The sequence below is a fragment of the Crocuta crocuta genome, unplaced genomic scaffold (genome assembly GCF_008692635.1).
Source record: "Crocuta crocuta isolate KB4526 unplaced genomic scaffold, BGI_CrCroc_1.0 scaffold127, whole genome shotgun sequence".
Lineage (NCBI taxonomy): Eukaryota > Metazoa > Chordata > Mammalia > Carnivora > Hyaenidae > Crocuta > Crocuta crocuta.
Genome location: NW_027532008.1, coordinates 3,624,274 through 3,638,652, shown reverse-complemented (window position 1 = coordinate 3,638,652; position 14,379 = coordinate 3,624,274). Strand labels below are relative to the sequence as shown.

The 14,379-nt window shown below is 46.9% G+C and overlaps 1 protein-coding gene and 1 long non-coding RNA gene across 5 annotated transcripts in view; both read right to left on the bottom strand.

The window, feature by feature from the left end:
* PAFAH2 (platelet activating factor acetylhydrolase 2) overlaps positions 1-3,456 on the bottom strand; it is a 30,843-nt gene extending 27,387 nt beyond the window's left edge. For 2 of the 4 annotated variants that reach the window (XR_013337992.1, XM_077775700.1), the window contains exon 1: positions 1,417-1,464. Coding sequence is in view for 2 of the 4 variants with exons in the window: in XM_077775700.1 (XP_077631826.1) it covers positions 1,417-1,449 (33 nt within the window). In the remaining 2 variants the exon portion in view is untranslated. Of the gene's footprint in view, positions 1-1,416; positions 1,473-3,321 lie in introns of those variants that run through there. The other 2 variants (XM_077775701.1, XM_077775699.1) reach the window with 2 other exon arrangements.
* A 981-nt stretch (positions 3,457-4,437) lies between these two features.
* LOC144241221 (uncharacterized) lies at positions 4,438-11,513 on the bottom strand. Its single transcript, XR_013337993.1, has 3 exons — positions 11,338-11,513; positions 10,571-10,733; positions 4,438-4,854 (listed from the first exon to the last, which is right to left on the bottom strand). It is a non-coding gene; the product is annotated as an uncharacterized LOC144241221 (long non-coding RNA).
* Between the last annotated feature and the right edge of the window lie 2,866 nt (positions 11,514-14,379).

Here is a 14,379-nt window from a genome sequence, read left to right as displayed (position 1 = left end):
CAGGGTGAAACTGAGCGGGCGCTGCTTAGTCTCACACCCTGATCTTTTCCCCTGGTCTTTGAGGGTGTAACCAACAGAAGGCCTATTCAGGGAAACAGGACACATGTCACCCACATGACAGTGAAGCAGCTCCGAGTTCTAACTGCCATCAAAGAGGGTCAGATAAGAGGATCAGATAGATGTAGGAGTTGTAAGAAAGCTCACTTCTGTAGCTTTGCAGTGGAGAGCAGGGGAAGTCGGCAAAAGTTAATTTCCAAGAAGAAAGTGTGTATGGTAAGACACAGAGGTAAGAAAGCACACATGAGAAACAGACAGTCGTTAGTGAGGGATGCAAGGTGAGAAAACAAAGGTGTGACAGATATGGAGGGTAGCAGTCTCTCAAGTGCTAGGCTAAGGAACTGGAATCTACCCTGGAAATGAGGTTGTGGAAATGAGTGATATTAAGTCTGAAAGAGCCAAGCTTGAGCCCAGCAACTTTGCTGCCTAGCTTTCTTACCTTGGGCAGAAAAGCTGATCTCACTAAGCCTGATTCCCCATCAGTACAATGGGATGCTACCCATCCTCATAGGGTTGCTAGGGAGATCAAACAAAATAATGCTTTTAAAGCACCTAGTATAGTACCTGGCTCTTATGAAGTATCCAGGAAATATTTGTTGATTGAGTGAAATGTAGAAACAACAGGATTTGGCAACTGAGTGGATTTATGGACGCAAGGGAGGGAGAAGAGCCAAAGATGAGTCAGGTCTCAGGACTGGGTGATCAGAATGATAGTAGCTTCGTACAGGAAAAGATTTTGGTCTTACTGCATATAAAGAACAGTGCTTGGGATAGGAATCAGGATGAGTGGAGTTTAACAGACGGGAAGTAGAACACTGGTAGTTCCTGGAAGGGTCATTAACTAAGTTTGGAAATAAATACAAACTAAAGCTAATTGGCCAGAGTGAGGCATACGCAACAATGAATCTGCATCCCCTGGGCTCACATTAACTGATGTCCAAGGAAGAGGGTGAGACGGGGGAAATCCAGTTTTGCCTACAAGACACTCACACAGAGTATCCAGAGTCATTTCTAATAAATGCCATATAATTTTCCAAGGAAATCAGCCCAGGTGCCTCTACCTTGCTTTGCTGACCTCATCCAAACAATTCAAGGTGGAACCTATCTAGAAGCCTCTCTACCCATGAAACCTGCCCCATCCATCAAGGCCCATCGACATCCCTGGTTCCTTGTGCTTTCCCAAGTCCTTCCATTTTCCCTCCTATCAAATCTAAGCACTGTCTACATCCCTCAGCTCGTAACCAATCATGGGCTGCTTTAGGACAGCTCTTGATTACTCCCTATTTCAGCACTTTTCAATCAGTGACTTGCCTATGAATAGTCCCAAGTAGAGCCTCTGCGAGAGTTTCCTGAACCTACCATCACAATCACCCAGGAAACATTAAAAAACATAGATTTTAGAGTCCTCATTTCCAGAAGTCGGTTTTTAAAAGCTGCCTGTGTTTCTCATCAGCAAGATTTGAGAATCTCCTGTCCAGAGGGAACATAGGACTTATTATTCAGAGATGCACACATGCAAAAAATATTTACTGAGTGTATACAGTTTTCCAGCCCACCATTGTATAGTAATGAAATTATAATGACTAGGATTTTCACCTAGTTTAATCTCCATGGCCACCTAGAAGCATGTTCTTGCTGGTTACAAGGCTTAATGTAGTGCCCTGCATATAAAACTACTCTCAGTAATTAATTTATCCAATGAAACTGACTGAGTTTTTTACACACTTATCCTCATTTCTTTGGATATACTAGAGATAAAGGCTGTGTTTTATACTAAAAATGGCCAAACCATCTATCCTCATGCTTTCCCTATGTAGTAAGGACCCAATAAATGCTTTGATTTAAATCCCCTCAATTCTTTAATCTGCCTTTTTTACCTAAAAATAAGGCTATAGGGCATAGTGTAAAAGGCTTTGGCAACAGTCTGAATTCCAATTCTTAACTGGATGTGATCTTGAGCAAGTTTCTTATGTTCTAAGCCTCTGATAATTTATCCATATGATAGAATAGTACTCATGAAGTTGTTGATGAAAATTAAATGAAATAATGTATATAAAGCACCTGAAATGTAGAAGGCACTAGAACTACAGATGGTAGCTCTGAGCCTAAGTTCTTTATAAGTAAAATGAAGTCACTTCTGGTTAAATTTAAATATGAAAATTGATAATTGCCTATGGCTTGGTACATTTTAAGTCCCATAAGATGTTAAAAATTAATTAACAATGCTACGTCTCTCTTTCGCCATACCCAACCAAGGTCTCTTTCATTTTTTCTGGATTAAGCCCTTTGGGAAAATGGGTTCTTTCTTCCCAGGCTTTTTGGGTGGGAAACACCCAAGGTGAAACCACAGTGCACTAAAAAGGGCCACAGGAGCCCAGAAGGAATGGACAGGGCCCGCAATGCAGCTGTCCATCTCCTGCTGGGGCCCTGCTTCCAGTGAGCAGAAACCAACCACCCTTCTGTCCAGCTGTGTGGACTTTTCATCAGTGGCTGTTCCAGGACAGAGTCCACGATAAACACTTCTCTGGGGCTTCCTTTCAGACAAAGCTCTCTGGAGACCTAAAGCTCCTTGGTCTGACCTTTGGTCTCTGGAGGAAGTGAGGAAATATCCTGTTCTTAGAGAATAGAGGCACCCAGTGTTCAAGAGGCAGGCTTGAGTAACATGGGGGCAGAGATAGAAAAGGAGCCAAGATAAGAGTGTTCCAGGGCATTAATAATTATAATAAAAATAACCACGCTCCTTTGTGAAGGCTTTACAGTTTCAAAAGCCCTTTCACACATTAGCTTACTGGCTCCACAACACAGCTTCGCCCTAAGACCAGTTGGGCAATTACCATCTTCACTTTGTAATTGAAGAGCCTACCCCCAGAGAGATTGCTTGATGTGCCCAAGGTCACACAGCGAGTGAGCTGCAGAGGTGGTCTAGACCCCAGGTCGGCTGCGTCCAGGGCTCTTCCACTAGGAAGAAGGAATGCGACCCTTCTTCCACTACCATGAAAAACCAGAAAAGTGAGGGTGAGAGAGAAAGCACATGGGNAGCTCAATGTGGGATTCCAGGGCCGTTGGGAGTGAAGGAGCAGATGATAATGGGAGGGTGAAGGGTGCGAGTGGATACTGGAGGTGTCTGAACAGGAGACAGAAAAAGATGAAGGATTAACGCGGACTTCCTCGGATCGAGACGAGCAGCCCCCAAAACCGGCTGGAGGATGAAAAAGTGGGCTCACACCTCAGTTCAGAACAAGAGCTTTCTCCAATCCAACTTACCCAGTCAAGTTGACCCCTCAGAAGTAGCCCAGAAGGTCAACTGACGGAAACCAAAAACTACTCCGGGGCTCGTAGTCCTTTGGTTGTTGTAGTTTCCAGAACTCACATTGGCGCCGTAAAGCATTCCCCTGTTGTCTGTCCGGAACTACAACTCCCGAGGTGCCTCGCTCGAGATTGTACATTACGACTCTAGAACTACAATTCCTAGAGTTCCACGCGGCCCCTCCTCGTTGGACGAAACCTCCCAAGGTCTGGGATGCGGCGCGATTCCTCCCCCTGGTGGTCTGAGGCGTCGCCACCACGATTACAAGACCCACGCGGAGCGTTACTTCTTATAGTCCCGGTTAGTAACCCTCCGCCTCACCGTTCCTCAAATAATTCCCGGGCGTGCCTAGAAATAGCAATGGCTTCAGTTTTATTCTCAAGGAGTTGAAGGGGAGAGGAAGGGTTGGAGCTTTTTTTTGGCTCCCTCCCATTTTGCTTCCTGTGAGAGTATGAGACTGATCATTCAAATTAAGCGCACATTTCCTACTCATCCGTAACTTGTCGACAATGGTGATTTTCCATTGTCCTCCAGAAACTCACTGACAGAACGGGACAACCTGAGTGATCACTGGTACTGCCCGCCCTCAGCCCAGCCCTTCCATCCGTCATCGCTTTGCTGCGCCTGTGATGGTTCTTAGCGACACGTGGTGAATAAGATACTGTCCGTGGCCTCCAGTGAAATCACAATCTAGTGGAGGAGTTCAACAAACGAATTACAACACAGCCATATGGGCTCTAATGAAGGACACAGTGGGGGGTGTGGGAACCCGGAAAGGGGCACCTGCCCAGGCTTGGGAGAAATGGGATGGTGTCAGCAAGGCTTCTTAGAAATCTATGTTCAAATTAAGAACTGAGGGACTAGGATTTAGCCAGGAGTACAGGGATTGTGAAGAATATTTTACACTCAGGCACAAGAGCGTGAGGGATGCCACATCCTCGAGTCTTGTAAACTTCAGTAAGAAATTTGGATCATTCAAGCAACTTTAAAAACTTTCAACGGCTTCAGACTACTTACTGAACGAGATCCCAACTTCTTAGCTTTGATGCAGGCAGGCAGGGTCTGAAGACCTAAGGAGGGTCCTGCAGGAGTAGCCAAGAGGGTCCTTGGCTCCACTCAGGATGGAAACCAAACACAAGCCAGCAGGAGGTAAAAGCAGTTTATTGAAGATACAGGAAAAACAGACACAGACAGAGCGTCTGGGAGACTCGGAAAGGAAAGGTGCATGAGTCTCGTCTTTGCTTGGAATCTGGGGGATTCATCGACAATTGTGATCTGATGCACGTGTCCTCTCAGGCATCCAAGAACTGGTCAGCAAAAGGACAGGGTCCAGATGTCCATCATAAGTCACTCACTCCTTAGAGCCGGGGGTCTTGGCGTTGAGATGTCTAGTGCCAGTGGTCTGGAACATGCACTTGGTGGCTTTGTCCAGTAATTCCTTAGAAAATATCTATTGTGCTGGAAGACTCCACAGATATCATTAACTGTCCCTACAAGGAGAACATACAATAAAGCATCCATAGGGTGGGGATGCAGGTCCTAGCAAGAATAGAAGCCCAAAAGAGGCAAAAGGAAAAAAACAGCTTTTTTTCTCAAGAGATCCCTTCGGTTTCCCTGTCTGGACTTGGCATTGGAGATCCTCCTTGACCTGGCTTCCCACTACTTCCCCGGAAGTGTTGCTCATGCTTCTCCAACAGGGATCCCCTCTCTTCTGCTCTGCCTCCTGCTAGATCACCTCCTCGCCATTCTTGAAATGTACCAGGTTTTTGTTGTTACCTGCACACTTTAAGTCATGCTCTTCCCTGCACTGGGTGCTACCCTGCCCAGTGGCCCGTCTAATCCTGTTCTTCCTTTAAAAGTCCACTAGGTCCTCCTCCCCACGAAGCTTCCCTGATTCCTCCAGTCCCAAAGGACCTCTGCCCATTCTCAGTTGCTGGAATCTTCTTGTGCACCTCTCATTTGGAGGCTTACCTCCCACTGCCTTGTGCCATGTCCTAGGTGGGAGGTCTTAACTCTCCAAGAAATTGTGAGCTCTCAGAGGCCAGGTGCTGAGTCCTACAGGTGACCCCCTCCCCCCATCACACATACCCTCAGATCACCAGGGTCCAGAGTCCCTGTTTTAGGTTTCTTTAGGCTCACGTCTGCTCCAGACACGCTGTCACCACCACCATCCTTCCAGGAGCCAAGATAAACTCATCAGGAAAGAGTGATGGTAGCCCCGCACTGTGGTAATTAAATCCTGGATTTAATTAAAACTGCGGTGGGTGGCACTGACAGCAGAGTATAAAAAGCTTAGTGCAGATCCTAAAATGTTCTCTTTGGCATTAATTAATCAGTGCTCTGCAGCTGCCCCAGCAGAGCCACGACTAACCAGAGTCCCTAATCCTGAGAGGCGCAGCTCACACCTCCTGTGTCTCCAACTCCCAGACCAGGCCGTGGAGAGTATTATTTGCTGGGCAACTGACTTTTAAACTTCCCAGGGACAGAGACGTCACAGCCTCCTTTACCTCTTTGGCCACTGTTAGGAAGATGTCTTGGGCCCAAACTCCTGTTGCAAAATGAAATACTTGAGTTCAATTGCATTTCCTTCTAATCTAGCCTTTTCTGGGATAAACAACCCAAATGATTTAAGTTTCTAGCAAGCATTTGACTTTCTAGGCTTTCGTCATAGATCCCGTCCTCCAGTGGCCCAAGTTTCCCCTCCAGTTGGCCACCATCTCACTCTAGACTTCTCCTTGTTGCCAAGTGACTGAACTGGTATTTAGGTGACTACTTTGGATTTCCTGTTAGCCCCCCCCCAACCTGCTGAAGTTTTGGACAGCACTTTTTTAAATCAAACTATAATATGTATACAATAAAATGTGTAAAGTGCACTAATATTAAGTGTATGGCTTAATCCTTTTTCTAAAAAATTGGTGTAACCATCACTTAATTTGACATGTGGAACATTTCCAATACCCCGAAAGATTGTCTCATGTTCCTTCCCAATTTATAACCACTCATCTCCCAAAGGGAACCACTATTTTTTTTTTCTATCATCATCAACTAGTTTGGGGTAAGCAACATTTTGTAACTTTTGACAGTGATTTTTTTTTTGGTTTGTTTATTTTGAGAGAGAGAGAGAGAGGCAGAGAGAGAGGGAGAGCGTGAATCCCAAGCAGGCTCCATGCTTTCAGCGCATAGCCCAGTTCAGGGCTTAAACCCACAAACTGTGAGATCATGACCCAAGCTGAAATCAGGAATCGGATACTTAACCAACTGAGCCACCATGGCGCCCTGACAGTGATATTTATGCTCAAGATTCATCATTGGACGATACCTGTGTTGAAGCCATTGCAGTAAAAGACCACCAGAAACACAGCTGTCATTGAATAAATTGGACACTCATTGCAATGAGAGAAAGCATACGTGAAAAGGAACTGTGGGCCATCTCAGAAGGAGAGGTATCAGAAAAGACTTAGAATTGGGGCTTTTGTTAAATGATTTCAAGGAGGCTTGAAGGAAGCAGGGCTTTGCTCTGGATTGGATGCTGTCTGAAAGTAGAGGTGATTCTATGACCAGGGATCTTAATTTTATCTAGGGGGGGAAGAGTTCACTAGTTCAGTAAAGTAAAAGCTGTCATTAGTAAGAAGCAGCAGTCTCTTTTGTTAGCCAGAATAGGGAATGGTTGGTGTTTTTTTGTGGCTTGGACAATGTCCATATTTTTTTTCAGACATGATTGTGGAGTGGTTCTGTTTGTATCTTGGTCCATCAGGGACACAGAGTGGCCTTGTCTGATTCGGATGTTCTATGAAATTGTTTCTGTTCAGCTTAGGTCACCAAGGCTCAAGTGTGAGTCCCAGAACAGCTTCTGAAGGTCAGGGGCTGCTTTCCTCTTGCTTATATACCAACATATGTTGTCGTCTGGGCTGGGTGAATAGAAATTATTTACCTTTGTGTCCTTGGGAACCTCATGGCCGGTCAGGAAATGGACAACAGAACAAATATATACCATTGGAAAGCACAGGGTCTGGGCCCCGGAGGTAAGCTACAGACTTTAATTCCAGATGTAACACTTTCTAACTGAAATCTTGGGCAATGACTGTTTCCAGGCCTCAGTTTCCTCATCTATAACAGGGACAACAATAGCATCTACATTATAGAATTGATGCCAGGATCAAACGAGCTAATCGACAGATCACTGGGTACTTAAATAGGTTGGATCTGGTAGGGGACAGAGGTGGATGCAAATTTTGTGTCTTGAAGCTCATAGAATTCGAGGAGAACCTCTTTAAAAAGAATTTTAAATATGTTACTTTTTCAAAATTTGGGGGTTTTGTTTTTTTAGTTTTTTTAATGTTTATTTATTTTTGAGAGAGAGACAGAACACAAGCGGGAGAGGGGCAGAGAGATGGAGACACAGCATCTGAAGCAGGCTCCAGGCTCTGAGCCGTCAGTACAGAGCCCAACACAGGGCTCAAACTTACAAACCATGAGATCATGACCTGAGCCAAAGCCAGACACTCAACCAGCTGAGCCACCCAGGTGCCCCATTGTTTTAAAATTTGTAAAACATGTGACCATATGAACACATTGCTAGATACCCTCCCAGGGCCTTGGAAGGGACTCTGAAGCTTAAACTGTATTAGCTTCACTATAACTCTGACCTTGGGAAGAGACAAAATTATGCAATATCTTCAATCTTTTCAAATCACTGCTTTCAAACAAGCTCTCCCAAAATACCCTTGTCCTGGCTGAAACCTCGAGTACTCTTAGCTCTTTCTTATATCATAGCCTGGAAGTTCGTAGGCTAGCGTTCGAGGAAGGGACTTGGGTCCTGCTCTGAATATAGCTGTGCCTACTATTTTCAGCATTGGGCCCCAGCTGGGGTCCAGATGAATTTGGCAAGATCTTTAACATCCTGTTAACAGATAGAGTATATACTTAATAAAGTATTAAGTATAAAGTCTTCAGGAGTTTACTTGGCCTTGGCAACGGCCTACTTCCCAGAATTTCTCATCAAAAATGGTTCTTGGAGGCTAAGCCAGTTCAGGGATGCCCAGAGGCCAATAAAGTCCTTCTCTATTATTATTAATATAATAATTCTTCCATTCAAAAATTACTGCATATCTATTATGTGGCAGACACTGTCCTCAACACTGGAAATCAAGTGGTGCATCTAGAGATTAATGCCCTACCCACATGGTGCTTTCATTCTAGTGGAGAGAGACAGATAACAAACATATGTAACCAAGATAATCATATGTTGTGTTAGATGCTCTACAGGAAACAGACAGGATGCTTTGATGGAGATCAATAGAATGGTCAGAGAAGGATTCTATGAAGATAGGGCATTTGTGCCGAGCTCAACCATACCTACCCTTTCTTGATTGTTTACTATGTGTCAGACATGTCACATGTCTGACATTTCCAATACTTTATGTCATTTAATCCTCCTGGGAAGTATATCATGGTCTTTCTACTTTTCAGACAAGACAGAGGCTCAAAGAGGTAACAGCAGTGTTAATGCCGGCCTCATCTCCCCTAATCCCTTCTCTGAGTTCTGATTGCCACTGCGGTACTTTGCAGCACACCTGAGGGCCCCTCCACCCAAAGCCCAGCTTCTGCTTGCTTCCTTGCCGGAGGGCTTTCTTAGGCATCAGTGAGCCTAAGAGGAAGGGGAAGGGAGCGGCTGTGTTCCATACCCCAACGGCAACCTTCAGCTATCAAGGAAGTTGGTGCCTCCCTATCCTGAGCTAAGGTGATTTTGAGGTGCATTTCACACAGTCTTTCAGAGAGGCCCTGGGGACACCGAACCCAGTGGCTCCTGGAAGCAAACCTCACATGAACAAGCTCCCAAGCCCCGGCCTGTATTTATTAGCTTTTCTCCACTCCCGGACTCACCTCCTCGGCGCCTTTACTTTTGCTTCTTGATATCACTTCTCAAATAGCCTACAAGTACCTAAGTCTCAGGGTCTGTTTTTGAGGGGCCTCAAGCTAAGACAGAGCCGAAATGACTTTCCCAAGGCCACCCAACCAAGTGGCAGAACTGCAATGTGAATCTGGGTTCACATGGTTCACACTCCACAGTCCTTACCGCTGTGCCCCATAACAATGAGCCTGAATATGAAACCCAAGCCCCTCTAGCCCCACCCCAGGCCCCTCCCATCCTGACCTCTCCTGCCTCGCCCCCAGACTCCTCATTCGCAGCCACCTCTTGCTCCAGACACAGCTGACTGCTTGGGGACATAGCGTTCTCCCATCCTGCCATGCCTTGTCAGCCTCCGTGCCTTTGCAAGTGCTGTGTCCTCTGCTGAAACACATGTTGAGCCCACTGTGGTCCATCCCTGTGCTCTCCACCTGACGAACTCCAGCAGTGAGTGGCTGGCACGGATAAGAATCACTTTTGTGTCCAATGCTCGGCATACATGCTCTTAATCCACTGATACCATAATTCTGAGATGTTAGTAGTGCCATTCTCAGTTCGCACGTCAGGAAACAGGGTTCGTGGAGGCCAGATGACTTCCCCAAGGTCTTATAGTTAATGACTGGCAAAGCCAGGACCAAAACCCAGGTCTACCAGTTTTGCTACTATGCCTTGTGTCCGGCAGGAGAGAACGGGTAAGCATTGAGGTCACTGAGGTTATTCCAGCATTTTCCCTCTGTCAGACCTAACTCTACAGCTAAAGGGACATCCCTCAAGGCAGTCACCAGATCACCTGGCTGAGAGGCACAGGGACGATGGAGCCCAGAGGAAGAAGGCCAGGCTGAGGGGGCTTCCTGCAAAGGAAGGGGCTGGGCATCCGGCCCACCCGCACCTGGGAGGGGAAAACTGGTGAAGGCATCACCCTTTCCTACTTCCTGGCTCCTTCTATGTCTTCAGGAGTTTACTTGGCCTTGGCAATGGCCTACTTCCCAGAATTTCTCATCAAAAGTGGTTCTTGGAGGCTAAGCCAGTTCAGGGATGCCCAGAGGCCAAAGAGGTTTAATTCCCACTTTCAATTTTTTTCTTCCTGGCCCCCAGCCTTGTTATCAAGGCCGTCAGATGTCTGGTAAAGGCTCGCCAACCTGCAGAACATGAACTGGCCTGGTAGGTACCAAGTTCACGGCAGGTTTGGGAAAAGGGGGTTGGGTAGAGGTGGAGCCCTTACTAGCAATGCCATGCCAGTCCTTACTTAAAATCCTTTTAAGGCTTTTGGCCTCCACAACTAAGCTCGCAGTCCTTACCGGAAGCTCTTCACGATCTGAGTCAACTTCCTTCAGCCAGTCAGATTCGTTCTTCCTTCTGCAAAGTGACCGCCTGGTCCCCGCATGTGCTCAGCCACCTCCACGTGTTTCTGCTGTTTCCATTTGGATCTCCTGCACCATTCCCAACTGCTTCCTGTCCCATCTTCCAAACCCAGCAGAGATGTCACTTCCTCCGGGGAATCCTGGCTGAATTCTCCCTGTGCCCTGGGGTGCTCCCCTAACACACGCTGACATCCTTGTGACAGTTCTGCCTCCCCACCCAGCCAGGGACTGCTTGAGGACAAGGATGCGGCCTTATTCACCTCCACCGGCCTGGCCCAGCTCCTGGCACAGTGGGTGTTGGTTAAGAGAATGAGCGAATGAGCAAGAGACACCCAGAGCAGGGCTTGAAACAGGAGTGCCTTTGGGATCCAAGCAACTCAAGCGAGTTGGTGTAATATGATAGGGAGCAGAAAGGATGCTGTGAAACTGGACAGAGTGACTTGCCTAAAGGAATTTGAATCTGATGAAAGAAAATGCGTGAGTGAAATTCAGCCCCTGTTACCAACAACAGCAACAGCTAATTATGAACTTACTCTGTGCCGGGAAAGAAGGTACAGTGGCTCAGAGTGTGGACTCTGGAAATGGACTGCCAGGTTTGGGTCCCAGCCCTCCCACCTGTTAGCTGTGAGACTTGGGTCATGTCACTTAACTTCTCTGAGCCTCACTTACCTCACTTGCAAAATGGAAATAATATTAACACCTACCTTATGGAGTTGTAGTGAGGATTCAAAGAGCGAAGACCTGGAAAGTATATATGGGGCCTGGCACATGGAAAACACCTAGGAAGCACTACTATTATTATTCCATGATGGCCAGTGTTCAGAGAAGGCCTCTCCATGAAGGCGACATATCCACAGAGCCCTGTGTGCTGGAACCCTTGCTGAGCTCTGGGAGAAGATTGTTTTAGGCAGAGGGAAGAGCCAGGGGAAAGATCCAGCAAAATGGCTTTGCTGGGTCTGAGGAGTTGAGAGAAGGCAGTGGGCTGGAGTGCAGTGAGTCAGAGAGGAGGGCTGGAGACCAGGCCTGCATGGGAGGCAAAGGCCAATGTAATGATACACACACACACACACACACACACACACACACACGAAATTAGGGTGGGCCTGGACTAGGTGGGGGCAGGAGCTGGGAGCCAGGCTACTGTCAGGGTTTGTTTCGAGGTAGGGCCAACGGGACCAGATGGACATCTCATGAAGATGCTGTTTGGATTGCAGGAAGCAACTTGCAAGGGGCCCCTCCTGTCCTTATTGCCGAGTTTCACGCCTGCATTTCCTCCCCCAGTTATGGCCTGTACTATCTCACGCTTCTGATGTTAATGAAGAGACTCTAGGAAATGATACTTCCAGATTAGAGATGGAAATAAAGTGTCTAACACCGTGCCTGGCACATAGTAGGTAATCAACAAATAAACAGTTCTTTTTCCTTCCATAACGGAAAGTATAAAGTCCAGCAGGTCTAATGTCAGACAGATCATGGTTTGGTCCTGGCTCTATGATCTACTAGCTGGGTGACCCTAGACAAGTGATTTCATTTCTCTGCATCTCCTTTCCCTAATCCGGAAGCAGAGATGCGAGCAGTAGCTCTTCGGGTGGTTGCAGGGATTAAATGAGGTGATAGAGGGAGCCCAGCCCTTGCATGCGTTCCCATCAATTACAGCAATAATAACCTTGTGTTAAGGAATGTCAGTCTGGGCCAGGTTTCCCGAGGTGGGGCCAAGACTCCCAGAGAAATGGTACTGAGCCCCCTTCATCCCCTCCTTGAAGCCCACCTCCGGGCCAAATTCCTGCCCCTACCTCCTAGTCCTCTGCTGGGCACCTCCTCAAAGAGCCAACAGAAAGCTGTGTTTACTCTGCCAAGCGGCATCCCTGGGGAGGGAGGAGAGAAGAAATAAATCTTCCTCCCTTGGCTTTGAAAAGCAGGCCGTTAATTACCTGGGGTTCCAAGCAGCCCAACCGCTATGTAAACACTTGCTAAGCTGGCCTGTCTATTAACCCCTTGGCACCCAGGGCTGAGGTGGAGGATTCTGGGTGTGGGCAGCTCTGGGAGGGTCGAGGAAATGAGGCAGCTGGGCATGGCTCTGGAGCCTTCTGAGAGGGACTAATTCAAGTGAAACACTCAGGAGGGTGGAATGGAATGACTATGACCGGGGTTTGAAATTTCCTTTACTTGGCCTGTCCAGTCCTGGCCAGCTGTCCCCCAGCCCCTACCCCAACACCCCTGTCCCAGGAATACAGGCCCCAAAGGAGTAGCCAGGACTGAGAGGTCAGCCTGCAGTTTCAGGCAGGGACGGTGTCCTGTTTGTGAGTGGCTAGACCAGAATGCCTGCTTACCTCAATCCCCTCTGGCTTTCTCCAGCTAATAGACACCCAGCCAAGAGAAACAGAGAGCCATCTCCCAGGGGCAGAGGTCCCAGACCCTGGGCTGTGTCTATGTGTGGCTGGTTAGAGGGTAGCCTTGGCTGATCATAATTATTCACATGTGCACATGTCTGTCCAGTTTCTGAGCACTTTCTCACGTGTTGTCTCCTTCAGCCAGCTCCAAGATAAACCTCTGAAGCAGGAATTAGCCCCCTGTGAAGCAGTGGTTCAAATCTAGGCTGGTACTCACTGGCTGTGTAGCCTTGGGGCAGTCACTTCACCTCTCTGAACCTCACTAATGTCACCTCTTCAACGGGGAGAACAGACGCCCATGCTGGCAGCTTTACTATGAGGCTCAAATGCAATCATGGATTCAAAGAGCTCAATAGTGTCTGGCACATGGTGAGCAAATGCATGGCCCCTCCCTTGAAGTTCCTTGAATTTCTCTCTTGAATTTTACAGAAGAGTAAATTGAAGTTCACTGAGCAATCAAATTATAATCTTCCAAGTGTTAAAAAAAAAAAAATCATACCAGTACATAGCGAGTGTGCGTCAAAGTCGTATTTCACTCATTTATAAGGAAACTATAGGATGGAGCTGGTTCAGGGATCTTAGTGAGGATTAGAGATAAAGCACAGAGAAGGCTGCAATAAGATTGCTAGTCAGATTCTAACCCAGCAAATACCCTACAGGGCATGACTTAATACCCTTTGGAAAGATCTCTACTGGTCAGAAATCATTGGTATTGCTATTTGTATTGTTATTTGTGTCTTTTGTGTTCTACAACTTAGTGTCTTGGCTATGATACTGATAAAATGTCTGGTTCTGAAGACATAGCGGGCTTTTGGGGGCTTCTTGGATGAGGCCCCAGGGGAATGCTGATGGTTCACACAGTCTCCTCATTGCCTTGTCTCCAGGTTTTGTATATTTTTCCTTACAAAGTCAAGTGTTCATAGGATGGGAAAAGGAAGGACTGGCCTCCCAAACTTCCAAATGATTTCTGGGTAAGAATTCCAGGTCTTTTTGCTCTTAATAGCTAGTCCTATTCCTATGTTAGGCTGATGGTAAGAAATTGGGGTCCAGGGGCACCTGAGTGGTGCAGTCAGTTAAGCAACTGACTTTGGCTCAAGTCATGATCTCACAGTTTGTGAGTTCAAGCCCAATGTCAGGCTCTGTGCTGACAGCTCAGAGCCTGGAGCCTGCTTCAGATTCTGTGTCTCCATCTCTCTCTGCCCCTCCCCTTCTCGTGCTCTACCTCAAAGAAAAATAAACACTAAAAAAAATTATAATAAAAATAAAAAAGAAGAAGAAGAAATTGAGGTCCAGAAAAGGGGTGTGACTTGTCCAAAGTCACACAGCTGTACGTGGAGGAGTGGCAGAGGCCAGAGC